The sequence below is a fragment of the Littorina saxatilis genome, linkage group LG7 (genome assembly GCF_037325665.1).
Source record: "Littorina saxatilis isolate snail1 linkage group LG7, US_GU_Lsax_2.0, whole genome shotgun sequence".
Lineage (NCBI taxonomy): Eukaryota > Metazoa > Mollusca > Gastropoda > Littorinimorpha > Littorinidae > Littorina > Littorina saxatilis.
The window spans coordinates 4,147,701-4,162,700 of record NC_090251.1 but is presented as its reverse complement, the minus strand read 5'-3'; the positions used below and the strand labels follow the sequence as shown (position 1 = coordinate 4,162,700).

Sequence of the window (15,000 nt, the reverse complement as noted above, 5' to 3'; positions counted from 1 at the left end):
CCCCCTGCCATGTGGCGACAATTGTGGCTGATCCCAAGGGTGTCGTTTAATTTGAGGTACCACTGTATGTGCTATACTTTACTGATGTTTCAACCAGTTTTCAACCAGTTCCAGACTGACGTTTGTTCGCCATAACTTGGTGAGAAGTCGAAGAGGGAACATCTGACAAATAAATCCATGAACCCGTCCGATATTGTTGTATATGACAAATAAGTCCATGAACCCGTCCGATATTGTTGTATATGACAAATAAGTCCATGAACCCGTCCGATATTGTTGCATAATTATGACAAATAAGTCCATGAACCCGTCCGATATTTTTGTATATGACAAATAAGTCCATGAACCCGTCCGATATTTTTGTATATGACAAATAAGTCCATGAACCCGTCCGATATTTTTGTATATGACAAATAAGTCCATAAGCCCGTCCGATAATTTTTTTTTTGCTTTTTATCTGGCTAACTCGAAGTCTCCGGAGGGCATTGTTCAACATTCCAGAGATATCGGAACGAGTTTTGTTTACGCGTAAGTTGTCTGACTGGGGGGCGAGGCTATATTTAGCCCAGTAGGTGTGCACTTTTCTATTAGCTGGCTTTGATGTCTCCCCCGGGAGATATCGGTTAAAACTCGAGATGCCACTTTAAGTTTCACATGACGACCGACATTTTGGACAAAAAGTCGGTGATAATAGCCATTGTGAACACTATTTTAGTCCCTACGTAGGCGAGCTTCCAGGTAACGCGAAAGTAGACATGGAACTCCGTGCTGTCTGTATCTTTCCGAATAGCATTGACAGAAGCTAGTAATAGTACTAGTACTAGTAATAGTAATAGTAATAATATGCTTACAATGCCATCTTTCTTTCCCACATCATCTTGTAGAAGATAACCTTTTTTATCACTTTAAGACTGTGTAATATTATAGAAGGATTTCAATTGAGGTCACTCGTGTTTAGTTTCAGCTTGTCTTGAACATTTTTAGTTTGAGCGTGGGAAGACGTATATAGTTTATTCTTGCCTTGAACAAAGAAACCAAGAAATGTTACATTTTTGGAACGTTAAATTCAGGACAAAACAAAACACTCACAAGAAATTCGACCTAACGGCCTTTGCAGTGGACAAACAAAAGACATAACAGACACACACACAAACAGATGACGCTGTGACTTGTCTTAGAACGTCACCTAGATGGTCGTAGAACGTCACCTAGATGGTCGTAGAACGTCACCAAGATGGTCGTAGATCGTCACCAAGATGGTCGTAGAACGTCACCAAGATGGTCGTAGAACGTCACCAAGATGGTCGTAGAACGTCACCAAGATGGTCGTAGAACGTCACCAAGATGGTCGTAGAACGTCACCAAGATGGTCGTAGAACGTCACCAAGATGGTCGTAGAACGTCACCAAGATGGTCGTAGCAATGACAATGAAGGCAATTACGCGGAAAGAAAGAAATAGAATATGAAAGATTGGAGTTTTCCTCAAGTGGCAAATGTTGAAGGATGAATGAAAATACATTGAGTGAGAACGAATACATGTTAATTGATCAAACGCCCCACAATGGTGTGCTTGGCAACCTCAGCAAAAAGAAGAAAAGAAAAAAAAAGAATACGAAAGATGGTCCATCCATGCAACTTCTGCTTCTTCTTCTTCTTCTTCTTCTTCTTCTTCTTCTTCTTCTTCTTCTTCTTCTTCTTCTTCTTCTTCTTCTTCTTCTTCTTCGTTCATGGGCTGAAACTCCCACGTTCACTCATGTTTTTCCACGAGTGGATTTTTACGTGTATGACAGTTTTTGCATGCAACCGAGTTCCCTAAACTGAATAAGCAAAAGCGCAGCAAATAAATTCAAGTGCAACAGAAGTTGCACAATAATTCTCAGCCCCGAGGGTGGCGACAAAAACAGCGATGAACGGGCAGGCTGAGATCGGAGAGTTGTCTTTTCAAAACGCTCCGATACAGGACAGCACGTTTACCGGCTTTGTCAGCTTTCCTGGACCGGCGGGGACGCAACTCTATCGCTCTTACATTTTGAGCCCTTTTTGTCGTCTATCATGGGGATCCCTTTGTCCGAACTGGACTGGTGGCTTTCCTTTGTACTGTTAAATGTTCATATATTTTCTTAAAGAGCAAGTTTCAAACTTTCGAAAAATGTATGGGTGTATATGGCTATCGATTGGATGGTTTTTTGTTCTTTTTTTCTCTCTCATTTCTTGAAAGAAAAAGGTTGAAAATCACATGCACCGGGAATGAATAAGGGGGGGGGGGGATTTTCCGCGCCTTGGATGAGTTTTGCACGATCTGCACTCCTGGTTTTCCTGGAATAGTTGTTAGTCTGTCCCGCGGTTTCTTCTTCGTCATCGTCGATCACCAGATGGTCACACCAGTATCACTTTTTGCTCTTTCTATTTAGTGTTTGTCTTTTATATGTGAAACATTCTGTCTGATTCTGCGCTTTTGATTCATCTGTCGTGTGCATCTGAGGGTCGGATTGGACTGGGCGTTGGGATGCATTAGGAGCACTTCATGTGCGCAGGACACTCTTTGCAGTAAAACGCTGTTTAGTTGTTTTTGGACGCACGCTCATACGCAAGCACGAACAAAGAGAGAGAGAGAGAGAGAGAGAGAGAGAGAGAGAGAGAGAGAGAGAGAGAGAGAGAGAGAGAGAGAGAGACAGAGAGAGAGATACAGACAGACAGACAGACAGGCAGAGACAGAGACAGAGAGAGAGGGGAGAAAGAGAAAGGGAGAGAGAGTGAAGAGAGAGAGAGAGAGAGACAGAGACAGAGAGAGAGGGAGGGAGGGGCAGAGAGAGTAAGAAAGAGACAGGGAGAGAGAGTGAAGAGAGAGAGAGAGGGAAGAGAGAGAGAAAGAGAGAGAGAGAGAGAGAGAGAGAGAGAGAGAGAGAGAGAGAGAGAGAGAGAGAGAGAGAGAGAGATGCAAGATCATGGAAAGAGATAATTACAGCTTGTTGGCATCAAAGAAAACCCATCAGTGCTGTTCCCTGTTCATGCTCTTGTTTTGTCCTTTTTCTCTCACTCTCGTAGCAAGGTCGTACAGACTTCACACACATACCCAGTGGCCTACATTTCTCTCACTCTCGTAGCAAGTCGTACAGACTTCACACATACCCAGTGGCCTACATTTCTCTCACTCTCGTAGCATGTCGTACAGACTTCACACACATACCCAGTGGCCTACATTTCTCTCACTCTCGTAGCATGTCGTACAGACTTCACACACATACCCACTGGCCTACATTTCTCTCACTCTCGTAGCATGTCGTACAGACTTCACACACATACCCAGTGGCCTACATTTCTCTCACTCTCGTAGCATGTCGTACAGACTTCACACACATACCCAGTGGCCTACATTTCTCTCACTCTCGTAGCAAGTCGTACAGACTTCACACATACCCAGTGGCCTACATTTCTCTCACTCTCGTAGCATGTCGTACAGACTTCACACACATACCCAGTGGCCTACATTTCTCTCACTCTCGTAGCATGTCGTACAGACTTCACACACATACCCACTGGCCTACATTTCTAATCAATCGAGTCAAAAAGGGGGCTCACTATCAAGTTTGCTTCGTAGCAAGTTAAAAATCAAAACTTGAATAAAGTTTAAAAGAAAGAAGAAGACAAAATGAAGAAGTTAACAAAAAAAAGTAAATCTTAATTTTTTCCATCTTCAGGCAATTGTCTTCTCCGCAAATTGAGATTTTGTACTGGCATCGGCAAAGGCTTACACATACAGTCAGCAAGAACTACCCTACACAACATAGCACTGAAGTGCGTCACTGGCTATGTTTTATCGTAGCTAGACACACCCTCTAGACAATTGCTTGTACGAAACCAGCGTGTTTTAGTTTTTAGTTTTTTTTGGCTGTCGTTCCTGTTGTTGTTGGAAACCATTTCTCCCAGCTCATCAGATACTCCACACCATTCAAGGCAATGTTAAACGTTTGTGATAAAAAAAAAGTACTCCGTAAGCGACACTGGATGTAGTCCACAAATAGAAAACATCTTTCAAACCTGTTTACGATCTCTCAGGTCTACGTATGTGCAGATCTGGCCCGCAGAAGCTTACTCCCCTTTGTGTGTACCTGCAAGCTCAAGACCTAAACGCACGGAAAAGATGGAGTAATCCATGTCAGAGTTCGGGGGGCTGCAGAAACACAACAACACCAATCATGCATCCTCCGAAATCGGCGTATGGCTGCCTACATTTTGGGGTAAAAACGGCCACACACGTAAAAACCCAACCGTGCCAAAACAAATAAAAAATACACACACACAAAAACACAGAAAAAGGAGTTTCAGCCCATGACCGCAGAAGAAGAAGGAAGAAACCTGTGTACCAGCCAATGTTTGCCTTCAGCAACAACCTGTGCCTGACAATGAAGAGAAAGAAGTGTACACACAGAAAGCAGCCATGTCTCTCTATCCAGCAGTCAGAGCGTCACGTGACGAAAGCCCCGGATCAAGCGTGCCTTCTTTATGGTTGCCAATTTGGCTTGCCTCCCTTGCTGCTTGTCATAAAGCGCAGTGAGAGTGTCATCCCCTGACACCTTGCGTCGCTTTCATTAGCTCTCCGCCATTTTGAGTCGCTGACTGATTGAGGCTGCAGATTAAAGGCAGTAAATCATCTGATTCTTATTGTGTGCTGGATTCTTGTTCACCCACATTTTTTACTGGTATCCTTGCATGTTCTGCTCCTCTGTGTAAAGTGCCTTACTTTTGGTTAAAAAGCGGACATCAAATTGACAAGCAATTTTTTTTGTATAGGACTCATTGTGTTTTTTGTTTCATCAAATTAATGTCAAACATCTATCGTCCAATTATTTCCAGATTTGTCAATTTATTTCAAGATGTATCAATTTATTTATTTACAAAATGTTACCACTATTGATCACTCTGCGGAATAATTCAGCACTTGGAGCTTGGAGTGAAGCCAGGTCACATGTGATCATAATCTATTCGACCTACTGTCTTCAACAATGGAGTCTTTTCATCATGAAGCTTCGGAGTATTTTATGGTCTGCTAATGTCTTCGTGAATTTCAAGACAGGTGGAAAGACTCTTCCACGTGCATTAAAGGATAAGAAAAAGGGATTTCCTGAATACTTGGAAAACATTTTTTTTAGAGAATCAGCTGCAAGGAAAAACGTGCACTGTGATCTTAACCAAAATAACCACATCGGAAGAGAGTAATTATAAAAAGCATCATAAAAACGAAAGGTTTTTCCGCTTCCTCTTTTTGTCCCCGCAGCATTAATACGCATGCATTCTGTGGGCGAATCACCGCGCCAGACAGAAATAGGCGAAAGTGCCGCCTACAAGGGGAGCTAATTTGTCAGGCAGGGGAGAGAACGCTGACATCTTGACCAGGCTGTGATTTCCCCAAGGGGGATAAGTGCCAACGGCTCGTTAGGGGGCGCTTGTGAGACATGCTTCAAGATGGCGCGTCCTGAACAGCCCTGACAGCCCGTTTTCTCGTGGCTTCGCTGTGGAATCAAAAAGGTTTTAGTCTTGGTCAATCAGGGCGGGCGGTCTTTGCGCTGAATTGTCCTGCTTGGGGTGGAGAAAGTGGACAATTTTGTTAAAGCCCTGTTGAAACTGCTAAAGCGGTCGAATATCCACTGGGCGAGAGTAGTGTGTGTGTGTGTGTGTGTGTGTGTGTGTGTGTGTGTGTGTGTGTGTGTGTGTGTGTGTGTGTGTGTGTGTGTGGATTACATTATTTTGTTCTGCCCTCCCCCCTCTCTCTCTCGCTCTCCCTCTCTCTATTCCCCGTCCCCCAATCTTTCTCTCCCCCATTCTGCCTTCTCTCTCTCTCTCTCTCTCTCTCTCTCCCTCTCTCTCTCTCTCTCTCTCTCTCTCTCTCTCTCTCTCTCTCTCTCTCTCTCTCTCTCTCTCTCTCTCTCTCTCTCACTCCAAGCCCGACACTCTCTCTTCCCTTGTCTGTCTCACTGGTTCCCATGGGGCCAAATGTCCAATTGCTGTAAACCCTTTTGCGATCATAAAGTTATATGTGAGGTGATAATATGACGTACGTTAACCCCGTCTATGCATATATATGCAGGGGATCATACACGATCGCTGAAGACACTGTTACGTATGCATGCTAGGGTTTGGCGGAACACTGACACACAGACATACACAGCATACATCAACCCTAAAACGAAATGTCATTGCATTATTAACGGCGGAATAGAAAACACTCGAGCACAAACAGTCCACTTGTAAGCAGTTCTCGATAGTTACCATGGGAGCTGCAGCACATCAAAGCAGAGCAAAGTGACAGTGCTACCTCCGATGTGAGGCCCCTCCAATCAGAGGACACCTCCCATGAAAGGACACTTTTAAAACCACTCCAAACCCGAGTTATTTCCGAAAATCGTCTATTGGGCAGACATCAAGTGGGATTTTTTTTCTCTAAGAAACGAATTTGTTGAAAGCCACTGGTGTCTATGTGCCACATGAAGTGACCAAGAAAGACGATGTCCAGGTAGCAATCAAGATGTTGATTTTCTGTATGTGACTAGGTAGAGGGATATAGTCTTATCTCATGAAAAAGCCTGGCAGGGCCGGACTACCGGGGGGGGGGTTATGGGGGTTGCGCAACCCCGCCCCCCCCTAGCCTGAACATGTACCTTACTTATTTAAAACATTTTTTATTATTGCTTATTTTATGCCGTTTCATGCAAGGAGCGACCATTTTCTTATCTCAGAATATGACCTACCCATCAGCTTCAGGGGGCTTTGCCCCCTCAGTGACCTCCACAAGGGGCTCTGCCCCGTGACCCCGCCCAGGGGCGGACGAGGGGGGGGGGTTTCTAGGGTTTCCGGACCCACCTTATAAATATAAAAATATAAAAATATAAAAATATTGAATGAGGTATGCATTTCTTTATTTTACATTGAGTTTCAATTTTTGGGGTATTAATCAGTGACAAAATCTGCTGCCTGAAACTGGTAATGATCCTCCTCAGAATGCACCAGATTGCACCATTTTGCATCCTTTTTTTCAAAATTTTCCGGGGGGGCTTCGCGCCTTCACACCCATATCTTCACAATATACTTTTGACCCCCCCCCCCCCCCCATAAAATGAACTGATCCGCCCCTGCCGCCAGGGGGGATATCCCCCTGGACCACCTCTAGCACCCCCCCCCCCCCCCCCCTTCTTAGCCTAGTCCTGCCCTGCCTGGCTACATCCAAGATAGTGAGCCAATTCATTTACACGAGAAGAACTCGATGTGCGTTAAAGTTAATCGAGAGAGCTGAAGGCGACGAAAACAGACGTGAATTAGTCTTGAAACTGTCAGTTGATGACTTGCATGGTACTGTGTGTCCTGCAGTGGTAATCGTCCTTATGGATCGATTTTAGTTATAGGATTCCTTTTATTTCTTTTGATTGAACGCACACAGACATGCACTCTTTTGTAGTCTCGGCTAGCCGCCTAAATATGAATTGTTGTCGGAACCTGAAGTACACATAAGTGGAGTAAATTAGCTGTGATAAACATGCAGCAAAAATTAAATGTATACACACAAAAATCACAAATGGTCCATATTAGGAGCTTGGGCGCCTAATATGGACCAGCGAAGAGGCCTTCACGAATCACTATAAAAGCCCCTTATACTTCAACATACGGGCTCAAAAAAGGGAATCCAATGTTCAATCGATAAATTCGTCCTTCTTCTTCTTCTTGTCGTTCCCCAAGATAAATTCGTCCTTCTTCTTCTTCTTGTCGTTCCCCAAGATAAATTCGTCCTTATCTCGATGTGTTCAGCGTTCTTTTGGAAACACAATACCTACCCTCGAGGTAGCTCTTCTTTGCCTTTTACCATAGCAACAGTGGCAGGAGGCTTAATTTAGAAACAAATTGCAGGAGTTGAGAAAAGTTCTTGTTTATGCTATGTTAAACGATGCCATCATTTTTACCGCACACCCACGCGAGCTCATTATTTTAACGCCGATTCTACTTCCACCTGTTTGAATCATATCACCCCATCTCGCCCTGTTCGTGAGGTGTTTCTGCGATAAGACGTCTGGCTCGTGTTCAGGCTTGTTCTGGTGATAAGACGCCGAACTCTTGTGTTGTGGAGGAGTGCAAGGTGTGATGTTTATCTTGCAGACGAGGCTACTCTCTGATTTCACCTGTGTGACAAGACTGCTAATCGTCTCCCTTGTTGGTTCTTGACGTCTGCCGTAATTAGGTATGCAGTGACGACTGGGGTTGTTCATGTGTCGTCTGCCTTGTGCAACGGCTTTTAGCTTGTATGACTCACTTTCAGCGTTTGCTGGTGTTAGGTTGAAAACTTACACAAACTAAACAGCATGAACAAATATTTGTAGTCTTAAAAAAGCATAACTTTGTGTATGTTTTAGTAGAAATCGGAAGCAGATGCTAACATTCCAAAGACAAAAGAGTCAAAGATCAAGAAAGTCTATTTAACGTTTGTTCAGCGCTGAAAGTCGAACAAATGGTGTACTCGCCTTTGGTTAGTGATTCTGAAAATGTACTAGCCAGAGAGCAAACTTTACTAGCCAAACCAACTATTTGTTTCAGCAACTTTACTCGCATTTGGCGAGTAGATGAACAATTTTCTACTCGCCATTTACATGCTTCTACTCGCCATGTCGAGTAAAATACTCGCCACTTTCAGGTCTGTTATTCATTGACAAAAAAATCTTATTAAGATCTATTATCTTGTCTTTGAATGATCAAACGTTCTACAAACTAACTTTTCTTGATATTTGATGTGTGGTTGAAAGTCTCAAGGATATATCAGTAGCGCAGTAACTGACCAGCAGGTATTGCAGAAGATTGGACTTTTGAAAAACAAAAAAGCACAAAACAACAAGACACGAAGAAGCAAAGTAATTGAATTAATACTGCTTCTTTTTCTCTCAACGTAATCAGGTTGTTTTTTCTCCAATCAATTGGACAAGGATTTCAGTAAGGAACGAAGTTGCTGCTGCGTTCGTGGGCTGAAACTCCCACGTGCACTCGTGGTTTGCACGAGTGGAATTTTACGTGTATGACCATTTTTACCCCGCCATTTAGGCAGCCATACGCCGTTTTCGGAGGAAGCATGCTGGGTATTTTCGTGTTTCTATAACCCACCAAACTCTGACATGGATTACAGGATCTTTTTCGTGCGCACTTGGTCTTGTGCTTGCGTGTACACACGGGGGTGTTCGGACACCGAGGAGAGTCTGCACACAAAGTTGACTCTGAGAAATAAATCTCTCGCCGAACGTGGGGACGAACTCACGCTGACAGCGGCCAACTGGATACAAATCCAGCGCGCTACCGACTAAGCTACATCCCCGCCAGGAACGAAGTGAAGTCATCTGGCTTCTGAAGAATGGCTTTAGTGCACTCACGGCATTAAAGTGATCTTTCAGGTTGTGCTGTTTTTGAGACTCAACTAATTACTGTTTTTTTGTTTGTTTGTTTTTTCTTTACGGCTAGCAGACGATGACGGAGAAGATACAAACCTGCAATAAAGAATCACATTATTGCACTCGTGAAAGATTTCTTAGAGTATTTTGTCCTGTTTTCTTTTCTGAATTCGTGTGCCCATTGTTGTCAACAAAGGGACATTGCATGCCCTCCAGAATACTGTTTACACGTGTAACAGCCACTCTCTGCGGCAGACTTATGTATATAATAGATTGGATTTATAGGGAACACGCATATGTATACTGAATGACGCTTCAACTTCTCACCACCACCACCCCCCCCGTCTTCAAATTTCTTTTCTTGCTTTTATTTTGGTTTTGTCAGTAGACGACTTAGAAGCAAATTAACCAGCGGCCTTTCGAGCTTTACATCCAATCTCTCCCAAGGCGCAGGAAGACTGCTGACCTCGGCAAAAGTAGAACGAAAAAATGAGCATGTACCAAATATAACTGGATTGATAAAATGCCTGTGCCTCCCCCGAGTGCTATCTGATGTATCCGAGCAACAGATTGTTTTTGTATGTCTGGGATTGTGGTTAATTGCCATGGCCGATAAGTCGTATGACTGGTGTGTGTGGCTGGGATTGTGGGTAATTGCCATGGCCGATAAGTCGTATGACTGGTGTGTGTGGCTGAAATCTCCAGAACATCAGGCAGACGTGGACAAGAGTCTTAGCGTTGAGGTTGTCTTTAATTGAGATCGATGTCAACTTGGTCATGACTTCGCGAAGTTTTTTTCCAAAACCTCAGTGCCAAAGCTTTGTGCAGCCAGCTTCAATAAGTCAACTTTGCCCAATTAATTTGATGCTGATGGTCGTATGTCTTGTGTTAAAGGCTGAAATAACGAGACTATCGGGCAGACGTGAAAAGAGTCTTAATTAGTGCAAAGGCTGATATTACAGTTGAACTCCCTTTTGAGACCCCTTCGTTTAAGACTCCCTCTCTGTTGAGACTCCCTCTCTGTTGAGACTCCCTCTCTGTTGAGACTCCCTCTCTGTTGAGACCTAGCTTTTTTTCTCAGACTTTCTGTTCAAAACCTCTGTAGATGTACCCCCATCTTAAAAATCTTCCTTTTTTATAACCTCTGTAAATTTACCTCCATTTTAAGACTCCCTCCGTTTAAAGGCCACATTTTTTACGCTGACTGTTTGGTCAAAAGACGTGGCCAAGTTTTCGCGAAGTCAACCTGGGGTTCAAGTTAAGGACGGCGAAAGAGCAGAAGGCCTACACAACTCCATAAATCCTATACTCAACATGTAGAGGTGCTGTTATATAAGGTGTGCATTGTCCTGCTTCTCGGAGCTGCTGCCAAACTTTCAGAACGTCTTCTCAGTATTTTTCAGTTCAGATTTTACATTTGAAGGGAGAAGAGTGTATGGCAGCTCGCTTTCCCCAGTGACAAAGAGGCCCGAATTTTCATAAGGGTGAGCTCACAGGACGATATGATACCAATGCCAATTTGTGTGTTTCAGGTTTCTGAAGACGCCGTCCTGTTCCGACAGCGTGCTGTCTGAGTGCAAGGGGGAGGTGGTGTATGCCAGCGGTGCTGTCAAGGCCAGGATACAGTACGTCTGTGGCAACAGAAAGACGCGCAAAGGTACTGTCTGTCTGTCTGTCTGTCTGTCTGTCTGTCTGTTTGTCTGTCTGTTTGTCTGTCTGTGTAGCAACAGGAAGACGCGCAAAGGTGCTGTCTGTCTGTCTGTCTGTCTGTCTGTCTGTCTGTCTGTCTGTCTGTTTGTCTGTCTGTGTAGCAACAGGAAGACGCGCAAAGGTGCTGCCTGTCTGTCTGTCTAATTGAAAGGGTGGAGAGACGGTGAAGTGGTGTATGCCAGAAGTGTTACCTAGGCCAGGAGTATTTATTGTGTGGCAAGAGGATGATGCGCAAAGGTACTGTCTGTCTGTCTGTCTGTCTGTCTGTCTGTCTGTCTGTCTGCGGGGGTGGGGAGGGGGAGGTGGAGGTGTGCTGGTGCGGTAGTGTATTTTAATATTGTTGCACGTTCATGTGTGTGTGTGTGTGCGCGCATGTGTGCGCACGTACGTGTATATTTGCGTGCATTAGTGTATGCGTGTCCGTGCTTTCGTGTAAGTGACACTATGTATCGTGACAGGTCAGTGCCCTGTCCACTAATCCCATCAAGCAACGGGGCGGCTTTTGTTCTCACATCGATTCCGTATCTCTCTGCCTCGCTTTCAACCCTCTACCCCCTCTCCTCGCCGCCATCTTACCGTCACGTGACATCACGAGACATTGCGAGATGAGCTGTCAGCATTCTCCCTTGTTCATTGGACTGAGAAGTCCTCATTGTTCTCTAGAATGTAATGCAGCTTCAATCTCCTTGATTTAATCTCTCGAGATCATGACCTCATTATAGTTTAAGGATAAAGAATTTTTTTTTTTTTTTTTTTTTTTTTTTTTTTTTTTTTTTACATTTTATTTCCTTTATATACACATAAACACAGCATAACATACATCATACACCGAGTTTATCAACAGAGCGTATACACACGTACCTAGACAAGACACAGACATAGACAGTAGGGTGGGTTGTTGAAAAAACAGGGGATATGGAAGGGGGGGGGGGGGGCTGAGGTTGTGGGGGGGGGGGGGGGGTAACCGAGGTTGGGGGAGGGGAGGGAGGTAGGTGGGGGCGGTGGTCACAATTTAGCCTCCAAGTATACATGGGGTTTAATTATCGGCATAAAAGTACTGTATAACCTGTTATGAGTAAATGGGTCAGGGAGTATCACATTCAAAAATGTTCATACGAAATCAATCAATACAATTATCCTATAGCATCAATGAAAAAAGTGTCTATATAAACACCAATCTTTTTCAAATTTACCATAATAATTATTTACACTAGCATTATACTTTTCGATCAAAAACCTTTCTTTAACAATTTTCACAAAAACATTTAGTGTTGGGACTGTCTTATTTAATTTGGCTCCAAATATACTTTGTTTGGCAAGGAGAATAAACAAATCAAAAACAGCATCCGTATGAAAGTTGTCTAAATACCCTAAAATGACAAGCTCTTTTGACAAATTCAAATTATTGCAATGTGTGAAATTTTGACATAACCATTCTGTGAAATCAGACCAAAAAAGCTTAACTCTTGTGCACTCCCAAAACAAATGTATTAAGGTTTCCTCTTCCTGTGTACAAAAGCTACATAGTGATGTGTCGGAAATTTTCATCAAAAATAACAGGCGTTGAGTGGGAAAAATTCTATATAGTATTCTATATTGGAACCACCTTAGGTATGTGTCTTGTGTAGTTCGCCTTATTGTCAGAAATACCTTTCCAACATTTACATCAAAATTCAATAAATTAACCCATTTTTCCATGCACTGTAGATTGCCATCATTTTTCACAAGATGGGTATATATATGTTTTACTCCACCTTTAGCTATTTGTTTCCATACAACATCATCACCAATATGAAAAACATTGTTTAAAACTGCATCTAACTTTAGTCTTTTATGAAAATTCTTAACTGAGCGCATAACGCCCTCGAAAAAAACAAAATTCAGTTGTAAATTTGGATGTTTCAATTTAAAATCGTTATATGACAAAAACCCATCAGCTCTCATCAAGTGACCGACTGTAATAATGCCATTTTCCATCCAATTCCTGTTAAAAATAACCTTTTTATCTATGCAAATATGTACATTATAATACAGACGCTCTGAAGCAAAATCACTCAAGGAGATGGGGACACATTTGCATGCAAAATGTTTGTAATGTTTGAAAACATCTCTCCAGAAAGGATTCTGAACTCTTTGCATCAATATGTTTCCAAACTCACCTCCTCTCTTGTGAATGTTATGTACAAGTGGACACAGAGCTTTCAGAAGTTTAGTTACTTTTCCTTCACTACAAAGGACTCGCTGTAACCATGATATCTTCAGAGCTGACAAAAAGCATTTCAAATCCACCATTTTAAGCCCACCCTCTTCAAACGACTGATATGTTGTTGTTCTCTTTATTCTATCTTTCTTACCATTCCATAGAAATGAAAAAAATAACCTATTCAAATCAAACAAAAACTTATCATCAGGGTCTGGTAAACTCATAAACAGATGAGTTAACTTAGACAGCGCCAAACTCTTAATAACTGTTATTTTTCCAAAGGGTGTTAAATTTCTTCTGGGCCAGGACCTGAACAAATTCTCAATTTCTACCAATTTATGTTCATAATTAAGGGGTATAATGTCATCTAGGTTGACTGAAAAAACAATGCCAAGAACTTTAAATGTTACAGGGTTCCAACTGAGCATAAGTTCCGGCATAAATTTAATATTGCAATTTGTATGTGAGCCTATCCAGACTGCCGTAGTTTTCTCATAGTTCATTTTCAGACCGGATATAGAGGCAAATTGCTTCAAAACGTTCATACATGCACAAAATGATTGTTTTGAACCATCCAGAAACAGGGCGGTGTCATCTGCAAACTGGGATATTAATATTTCATCATCTGCCACCTTTATACCTTTTATCTCTGTACTCTGGCGGATCATAATGGACAGAAATTCGGCACATATTAGATATAAATAAGGTGACAATGGATCTCCTTGTCTGGTACCTCTTTGTACATCAAACCAACTGGAATATTTTACCATTCACAGAAACACATGATCTAATATTATTTTAAAAAGTGAAAGTCCATCTTTTAATGTCATCACCGAAATTGAATTTGCACAAACATTTATCAATGAAGGACCAAGAAACGCTGTCGAAAGCTTTTTCAAAGTCAATGCACATTAAGAGGCCACGTATGCTATGCTTATTCACATAAAATAGAGTATCATATAATAACCTTATGTTTTGGCCAATGTACCTTCCTTTAATAAAGCCTGTCTGATCTTCATGGATCAAGTTTGGTAACATAGACTTTAACCGTTCAGCAATACAGGATGAAGCAATCTTATAAACTACATTCAACAGTGTAATGGGTCGCCAATTTTTCAAAAAGCTTTTATCCTTTCCATCCTTTGGTATACAGGTAATAACACCCTGTCTCTGGGTGATAGACATCTCTCCCTTTTCAAAGCTACAATTCAGGGATCTCAAGAGAAAAGAACAGAGATCTTTAAAAAAGAACTTAAAAAACTCAGCTGTATACCCATCTGAACCAGGGCTTTTGTCGTTATTTAACCGTTTAATAACTGCCATCATTTCTTGCATGGTAATTTTCCCTTCCAAACAATCTCTTTCTTCATTGGAAAGTGCTGGGTGTTCTAAGTTTTCATCAATCGTTTCATTTACCAAATTTGTGTCTCTTGTGGAATACAATTCTTCATAAAAACACTTGACCTCATTACATATAAGGTCACTATCATGTATAACCCCGTTCTCAGTCTGTACAAAACACATTGCTTTCTGCACATAATTCCTTTTTTCCAGGTTACAAAAATAATTGGTATTCTTCTCACCATCACAAATCCACCTGGCACGTGATCTCACAATAATACCATCAACTCGCTTCTGCCGCACTTCACCCAAATCTCGCTTCTTCTGTT

General features: G+C 42.3%; 1 protein-coding gene across 1 annotated transcript in view; it reads left to right on the top strand.

Annotated features, from left to right (window-relative positions):
• LOC138970499 (uncharacterized) overlaps nt 1-15,000 on the top strand; it is a 63,424-nt gene that overhangs the window by 31,226 nt on the left and 17,198 nt on the right. The window contains exon 2 of the mRNA XM_070342954.1: nt 10,950-11,074. Within this exon, the coding sequence (XP_070199055.1) occupies nt 10,950-11,074 (125 nt within the window). The remainder of the gene's footprint in view (nt 1-10,949; nt 11,075-15,000) is intronic.